This window comes from Dicentrarchus labrax, unplaced genomic scaffold (assembly GCF_905237075.1).
Source record: "Dicentrarchus labrax unplaced genomic scaffold, dlabrax2021, whole genome shotgun sequence".
NCBI classification, from domain to species: Eukaryota; Metazoa; Chordata; class Actinopteri; family Moronidae; genus Dicentrarchus; species Dicentrarchus labrax.
Window position 1 is genome coordinate 2,614,552 of NW_026136710.1, and position 8,914 is coordinate 2,623,465.

The 8,914-nt window shown below is 39.1% G+C and overlaps 1 protein-coding gene across 2 annotated transcripts in view; it reads right to left on the reverse strand.

Annotated features, from left to right (window-relative positions):
* brap (BRCA1 associated protein) overlaps nt 1-5,887 on the reverse strand; it is a 13,940-nt gene extending 8,053 nt beyond the window's left edge. The window contains exons 1-8 of one of the 2 annotated variants that reach the window (XM_051411804.1): nt 5,492-5,887; nt 4,402-4,557; nt 2,831-3,053; nt 2,553-2,742; nt 2,266-2,379; nt 900-1,048; nt 313-388; nt 91-229 (exon numbers count right to left, since the gene is read on the reverse strand). In XM_051411804.1, the coding sequence (XP_051267764.1) occupies nt 91-229; nt 313-388; nt 900-1,048; nt 2,266-2,379; nt 2,553-2,742; nt 2,831-3,053; nt 4,402-4,557; nt 5,492-5,570 (1,126 nt within the window). In that variant the 5' untranslated portion in view covers nt 5,571-5,887. Of the gene's footprint in view, nt 1-90; nt 230-312; nt 389-899; nt 1,049-2,265; nt 2,380-2,552; nt 2,743-2,830; nt 3,054-4,401; nt 4,561-5,491 lie in introns of both variants that reach the window. The other variant, XM_051411803.1, reaches the window with a different exon arrangement.
* Between the last annotated feature and the right edge of the window lie 3,027 nt (nt 5,888-8,914).

Here is an 8,914-nt window from a genome sequence, read left to right on the forward strand (position 1 = left end):
TTAAAGCAGCTTTAATAGCCATAGATTCTTTAATTTACTATCACCTACCTAAACTCCACACACATACACACACACACACAAACTGAGTACCTCCTGCGTAGTCCCAGACCCGGTGGTTGGTGAGCTGCATAGCGTAAGTATGCTGTGTTTCCTCAAAGTGCTTGTAGGCATGCCGGCTAACGTAGCGACCACAACCGATGTGGCCGCAGATCAAACAGATCCACAGGTTCTGCAGAGGAAAAGAGCAACGTGGAGGAGAATCAGAAACAGAAGATCCGGTGGAAGATAGAGCGGCGGACGGACGTCAATTACCTCCTGCACGCCGCACTCGAAGCACTTGTTCTCTTCCACTGGTTCTGGTGTTTGACAGTACCTGCACACGGGACACCTGGAAACAGAAGCACACATTCATCTATTGTCACACCTGTGTGGCGGCCCTTTGTGAAACAGAAGAATAAAACGTATAGAGGAGGACAAAAACAACAAACAACACATGACACGAAGCCCGGAGAAATAACCAGTGGACGAAGGATCAGGTGAGAGAGCATGTGACTCTGCCATCAGTGAGAAAGCTTCCTTTATCTACAGATTTAAACTACATCTAATGAAATGTTGCTGAAGTATATTTTAGTCACATCCCTAAAAGAAGTCCAGGATAAACTCATTTCTGTGGTACTGCAGGATAAAAATCTTTTAAATCTTTTAGTGTTGTCCGCTTATTTACGCCATTAGTAATTCATGAGAGCAAATATCAAGTACTGTAAATGACTGTAAGTGGAAGAGCCAGGGATTTCCACACACACACACACACACACACACACACAAGCCCAATGCATCATTATGCAGGACAGTGTGGTCATTCATATGTGTGTGTGTGTGTGTGTCTTTACAGCACTCACGAGGCGTCTTCCCACCGCTGGAGACACTGGCTGTGAAAGCTGTGGTTGCAGAGAGTGGTGAGGATGCCGTTGACCGACTCGTCCATCCTCTCCAGGCACACGGTGCACTTTGGCAGCTCGGTCAGCTCCATCACCGGCAGGCTGGCTCCCTGAGGAGGGGGTAGACAGAGGGGAAGGGGGGGAGACAGAGGGGAGGGGATTAGAGAAAGGAGACAATGTGCTATTAGAGGTCAAAAGTCTGCAGGTTTTCAATGTGGAGGTTTAATTTCAACCATTTCTTCCTTTGTTCTGGTTGAAAGATGATAATCAATGTAAGTGCTGCACAGACAGGATTGTACCACCCACTGTATGCTTTATGAACATTAGGGCTGCAACTAACTATTATTAATTATTGATTATTTGAGTCATTGTCTGATCTATAAAATGTTATAAAATATTGTGATAGATTACAAATAATGGCTGACTATTGTGGATGATATCGTAGTGATGGAGAATCAAAGATAAAAGGAAGATTGTTTTAAAAGTGGTTAATAAATAAATCAAAGAAAAAAGGCATAAACAGTAAAGTTGTTCCTCCCCACAGGCTCAGTTCACCTTTCATTGTATGTTCTATCCTTTTCATTTCTCCTCTTGTTTTATCCTGTGTAATTATCTTATAATAAAGATCAGGAGTGAACAGTTCACCTCTGGAAGAGATAACGTTCTCACTGAGGAATAAAACCTTTTATCAACTACACGCAGAATTTCCCATCTCACATGATTCAGTCATCGTCTGCACGGTCTCTCTATTTTCACCACAGCAGTGTTATAAAAAGACCATTCTAGTGAGCGTAAAGCGAATTTATGTCTCGTTTTTTTCCTAAAAAAGTTCCAGAGTCCGATCTTTAAATGTGTCGTTGTGTTTGACCTACAAAAGATATTCAGTTTACAACGATAAAAAAACTGAAAAGGAGAAAATTAGCACACGTCTGCTTGAAAAGTTACTTTTTCAATTAATCAGTTTTTCAAAATAGATAATTTTTTGTGGACAGGGAAAAGTTTTCCAGGGCAGCTATTGTCTAACAAACTGTAATGGTTCATGGTTTAAGAGACACGCTTTCGTGATCCACTTGGCTTTTCTCATCACAACCAATTGTTCTGCTTTCCAAATTGACTACAGTGACATTAACACAGGCTTAAATACAATTAAATTGTTTTAAAAGTGTGACTTCTTTTCAGGATATTTGGTCATTTTAATCAGTTTCCAGGTGCTTCCACGACTGGAAAACAAGTCTCTAAATTTTCGGGTTTTCCAAGTTTTCCAGGACTTGTTGGAAACCTGTAAATGTTAAGAACTGAGTCGGTGGAGAATATCGGGTATATTTACCTCTTCAGACTTTATAACCTCTGCCCGCTCCACATACACCAGTTGGCACACTGCGTCCTCGATGGAGTTGAACTGGCGGCCGTTACACGCCGTGTAAAAACTGTCTGCGTCTGCCTGAACAAAGACAGAAAAGAAGAAAAGCAGCATTAAGTCAGAAACATCCTCCACACACATCACAAAGACTATAAAGCAGCAAACTAACATTGCTGTATCAGAGAAAATATCCTTTGAATGTGATGCTATTAAGCAGCCAGATGGCGATTAAAAAAACCACAGCGAGGTCTTACCTGTGTGCAGAACTTGATCAGAACCATGTACTGGTTCGGGGTGGAGTCCCGTATGATCTTCATGTGCTCCATGACATCATTGAAAGGTGCCAGAAGCTTCATGAGGTCATGGCTGGTCATGGTCGCGGGGACGGTGAGGATGCACACCATCGCGCTGCGCCTCACGTCTTCAGTCAGCGACGTCATTTTACTGCAGCGAGACAGAAAACACACGACCCGTAATAAAGCTGCAGGTCGCCGCTGAAGCTAATGGATACAGATCTTCCCCTGTGACTCACTTGGTCTTGTAGAGGTGCATGATACCGTGGATGATCTCCACTGAGGGGTTCCCGCTGAAGAAGGAGATCTGGTCGGGCAGCTGCTTGGAGGGGGAGTCGGGGGCAGCGCCGGTCGCCTCGCTGCCGTCCTGTGAGCCCTCGGTTCCCTCGGTGCCCTCCTGACTGTCTGCCTCCGTCCCTGCAGCCTGAGGTTCACCACCGGGGTCTTCACCTCCTCCTTTATCTGCAGTCACAGTGCAAACAGCAGTTCAGTGTGTTTAAAGTGATGGTCTGTATTTGAGGGTCTATAAAACCTATGAAAAGACTCAAACCAACAACGTGACGGTTCGTCTCTCAACACTTCCTGCCAGTCTGTGGCTCTCAGATCCAAACCCATGCTCATGAAATATTTACGAACAAAGTCATGTAAGAATTCATTTGAAACTTCCATCAAAGCAGCAACTCATTTAAACCAGACAGATCACACAATAAAAAATGAGGTAAAGTGCAAACAAAGTAAACTACAGGGTGGCTCAGTGGCGTGCTTTTAATAGTTTTTGAATAAAAACTGAGCTCTATTACACAGAGGACGAAGCTACGGCACTCATCTCTGTATTTTGTATATAAAAGTGTGTTGCCTCCTCTCTGCATTTAGAAGACGCCAACATTTATTCTTCTGCATTTATAAAAAGGGCAAAAACTGCCCCCACATTCGACGCCACCCACGAGACTGTCGACTGCTGCCGGTTCCTGGAAGTAACGCTCATCTGGGAAAGATGGCTGTCAGATTATTTGTACCGTTTATTTAACGACTTTAGTTCCAGTGGGTCAGAAATTTAAATCAAAACTCTGATTGATTTTAGCTGCGACTGTTCCTATTATATCACATTACTATTATTATTCCTCGTTATTATTATTATTTTCATAGTAACACTGTTACTATTATGGCTCTGTTGTAATTATCAAGATCGATACTGTACATTTTAAAATGTTTGTTGATGTTTTTATACGTGTGTATTCAGGTCTCTCTTGAAAATTAGATCTTGATTCAACAAAGGCTGAGATATATATATAATATAGGCTTTATATGCATAGATAATAGCAGTTAGTAGGACAGATTCATTCTTGGTTTTTTGTCTTTTCATGAGATTTTGTTGACACCGAGTCGTACATGAAGCACTGACAGCCTCATCCGTTAACCCTCTAACAGCAGGCGGCTAACACCTTCACGCTGTGCGTTCTGGGTGACGTCACTACGTTACACCACGTGAAAAACTATGTTTTCTGTTTTTATTTAATAAAATCTGATGAAAAAACAGGTCCAATTGTTGTAGTTTCTTTTTTTATTTATGACTCTATTTCAATGCTTTCTTTAGTTATTATGGTTTATTGCTTATATAACCTTTTAGCCCAGGTTGTACAGACTTCAGGGATATAAATCATTTAAAGATAAAGACGTCACAATAAGCACGTTGCAGTGTAGACACGGCTGGACTGAGTTCGAAGGGTTCAGACAGACTATAATCTGATAACGTCTCAAAGTGCCACACGATCGATCCCTTCCAGCTCCTGCGACCTGCGTGTGTCCTTACCTGGGCTGGGCTCAAAGGTTTCTATAACCATGTCCCCCATTGCTCTGCTACCGATGTGCTGGTGCAGTACAGCCGCTCTCTCCAGATCCGTCTTCCCACTCAGAGTGTGTTTGGCTACACACAGAGCTTTCTCCTGTAGTTCCTCATCTGACATGCCTTCTGCAGAGACAGGGCACATGTGTCAGTTAATCCCAGTGCCCCTCTCAGACAGCAGTCAGAGTAAAACACGTTGTAAAGCAATGTAAAGAGACATATATGGAACACTGGAAAGAAGAAAGTAAAAGTCGATCCGAATGTTATCTGAACCTAAAGAGAGATCATGAGTGGGCAGAATATCTCTGTTATAACTGTCAGAGAGAGAAAGAAGATCCAACCAGGTAAAATCTCACCGACAACAAACTGGAAACTGAAACCAAAAGAACATGTGGTCACTGTTTGTGGTTTATTTTAACAAATTAAACTCTGTAATCGCAGATTTCAACCAATTTAATGACGACTCACAATTAAAAATAACCCTAGGAGAAGGAAACACTTAAATAAAGTCGTATTGTAACACAGGAGTTATAATTTAAAATATTGTAATTTTAGGAAAACTGTGACATTATAAAGGAACACACATATTTAAGTTTAAAAACATTTACTTACAGTCGCTTTAACATCCAACAACACAAACAATCTGATCATAAAACCGAATATCATGATATAATAATCGATTACACACCTTCAAAAGCTCCTCACTTATGTTTCTACTTTATTTTAAGTTATTAAATTAAAATCAAATCAAGTTTATTCACACAGCAGATTGAAAAGAACCAGAATACATCTGTAAACAACAACATATATATATATATTTATAAATATAAAGGCAGTAACAGATTGTAAGAACAAAATATAAAATAAAATAAATGTCTTTATTTTCCTGCTGTTACATTAACTTTGTAATGTTGTAATTGAATTGTGTGTGAGCCGAAGAGTGTCTCAACATCAGGGACACACATTCCCCACAGCTGCTGTCAGTCAATAATAATCAATAATCAATAATCAATAATCAATAAGTCAATCAATCGGGGGGGTTGTTTATTAAACTCACCCGCTGAATACTGGAAACCCCGAGGACACGGAGACTGGTCGGCTAATTCCAGACGGATAACGACCAGAGACACACTCATGTGTACACAGAACAAACAAAAACAAACAAACAAACAAACAAACAAACAACCCGGTGTGACAGCTAGCACGTCCAGCTAGCAGGCTAATCGGCTATCGGCTGACTACGGGTAGCCGTTAGAGGCAGTGAGAGCAAACAGTCCCGGTTCGGTGGCGGCAGTGTGTCAGTCGTACACACCGCCGACCACAAACACAAACACAAACATTATATTTGTGTTTTGAGAGTTAATGCACTGTTTCTGTGGGAGGCTACGAGCTAGCTGGCTACCTTCGCTACCTGCTCACAGCTGTTTCTAGCTTGTTGCTCTTCTTCGTGGGCGGAATGAAAGCAGCGGTTATTAACCTTCCGGTGTGTTGCTGCCGCCTACAGGCACTCAGTGTGTACTGCACCCGTTTAATTATTAGAAAATACATTTAAAATCAACAAATTAATAATAATAATAATAATAATAATAATGATAATAATAATAATAATACTGCTAATAATAATACTAATAATAATGATAATACTAACTACTACTACTACTACTACTACTATAATAATAATGATACTACTACTACTAATAATAATAATAATACTGCTAATAATAATGATAATACTAATACTACTACTACTAATAATAATAATAATAATACTATTAATAATAATAATAATAATAATAATAATAGGTTTCTCGTATTAAGGACATACATTTACCTATAAATTAAAGTACATTGTTATTTAGTTGTTGGTCAGATAAATGTATGGAAGCAAAGAAAGGCCAAAAGAATTTTAAACTTAAGCAACTGAATTGTTGAAATTGAATTTAAATTAAACAGAATTTATAGCATCAACATATTCTACTTTGGAAATTATCAATATGAATTTATGTTTTTTTTTTAATTCCCTGAAATGTGCAGTAGATAATTTAAAAAACATTTTAATGAAGGACTGTGGTTCTGTAGAGAAGTCCTGGCCTACAGATCTTCTCCAGATGTTAAGAGAACGTGTTTGTTTGGTACAGACCCAAACAAATAAATCACATATTTAAGCTTTTAAGATGTTAATACGAGATTCATTAATATCTAATGTGTCTTTTTATGTTGTATTTATGTGAAAATTTAAATTGTGATGCAAAACTGATCACTCCCAATAATCGTGAATCATATCGTAATCACAATATCTGTCAAAATCATTCCAATATGATTGTTTTCAATCATATCGTGCAGCCCTATTTTAGTGCTATAAATTCAGCGAAAGGCGAAATTTCAACAAAACTTAAATAAATTAATTCACTTCTGTATAACTGGGAGTCCGTCAACAGCAACATCAGAACCAACTGACAAAATATGTTCTGTTCCTCACACTAGAGAAACTAAATGATTAAGAACATAACTTTCTGTGGCTGAAATCAACAATTATTGTCTCGTTATCAACCGTTTTTGTGAATAAAATGAAAGAAAACAGTGAAAACTTCCCACAGCTTTTCAGCACACGACGCCTTCTTCAAATTACTGTGTTTGACCCAACAGCTAAAGCTCAGTGAATATATCACATACGACAAAAGAACAACAAATCCTCACATCGGAGCAGCTGCAGTCAATGTTGGACTGAAACAATTCATGAATTATTGATGTAGCTGAAGATTAATTTTCTGTCTATGAACTGAAAGAAGCTCAACAACAGGGGTCTCAAACTGCTGCCCCAGGGACTATTTCCAGCCCTCCAAATATAATATAATTATATTAGATATAAATATTAGATTATTTCATTTATTTTCTAGTTGTTTCATATTATTATAAATTAACCCTTCATATACACAGTTTGTTTGGTGCGTTTGAGACTCCGACTCGACAACCTGAAAAAACAAACAAATCAAAACATTTCACAAACCAAATTCTCACATTTACTTTTTTTTTATTTAAAAAAAGCTTTTGACATTCCAGTGTTTCTGTTTTCCATTTTCTAACAAAAGAAGGTGGTGAGATGACACTCCAGATTGTCAACCATTATTCTGAACCTCAACAATAACAACAACAACATCGACAACAACAACAACAACACGTAGTCAGATCACAAACATCTTCTCTCTCTCCGGCCGCGGATCCATTCAAACAGACGGGCTCGAGTCTTCAGGAAAAAAAAGGCATTTATTAGCAGTAAGTGTGTGCGATTGTATACAAGACTAACAGGACTCGCCGTTCACTCACATTTTCACATTGCTCTGCCAAATTCTTAATAAAATAGTAAAAGAAAAAAACAAAAATAATCCAACTGCACACTACCTGCAGTGCCAGCAGTCGTCCATCAGTGCTGCGTGGTGATCTGTGTAAACTATGTCACTGTACGCTCGTCTCTCTGGGTCAGTTCCTCATTGGTTGTTATTATAGAAGATGCTCTTTTTGTCACAAACTGAGGAGATGCTGAAGCTGATGAAATTGTTTTGGTTCATTAGATGTTTCTGGGGGTGGGCGGGGCTTTGAAAAGGGGGGGATAAAGCGGGAATGACAAAAACATGAACACAGGACAAATCTCATAATATCTACTGCAGCTGCTTTTTAAAAACACACTAATGTCCGTTCACACCGTACTTTCTGTAAAGGCTGCCTCAACTTTTTATTTTATTTACAATTAGGTCCAATGTTTGTCTGTGAAACACAAACCTGTCTGGGTTCGCCAACCCCCCCAGACCATGAATATATTCTACAGAGCTGCTTCTTGGCTGAAAATAACTGCCTGTACAATCAGATCTGGGTCAAAGTAAACAAAATCCTCTCAATGTTCTGCTCTAGATTGAACCAGAAGACGCGTCCTAGCTCCTGTAAAGTGTCATTTCGCCACCTACAGACATGATTATCCATGAAAAAAGTTATGATTTTAAGGCTGCTAGAAAGTCTTTCCGAGCCTGCAGTGCCAGGAGCATCGTGGGTGATTGGAGTTGCTTTTGGTGAACATCCATTTTAAAGATATTCGCACTTAAATAATTACAATCAGTTCAGCCTTAAAGGATTCTGATTATTTGATCCATGCCTGATTTTTAAAATGTTTTTATATACGTGTGCTGGAACAACCCGATTCCACATTAATAGACATGTTTACAAGCACCACTTCTACTAGTAGTAATTTAAAAAAAGGAAAAGAAAATAAAGAATAGCGGCAGATAATTCATATTTAAAAAAAAAAAAAAAAAAAGAAGAGTCCTGGTTATTTAACTCATCCCACCGCTGCTCTTTATAATACTGCAACTACAGGAGGTGGGTCCACTTTCAGTACCAAAGCGACACACGAGATACACAAAGCAAAAAGAAAAAAGAAAAGAGGAGAAGACTAGAGAATGAAGGAGAAACTTCAGTCTGCAGGAGTCCA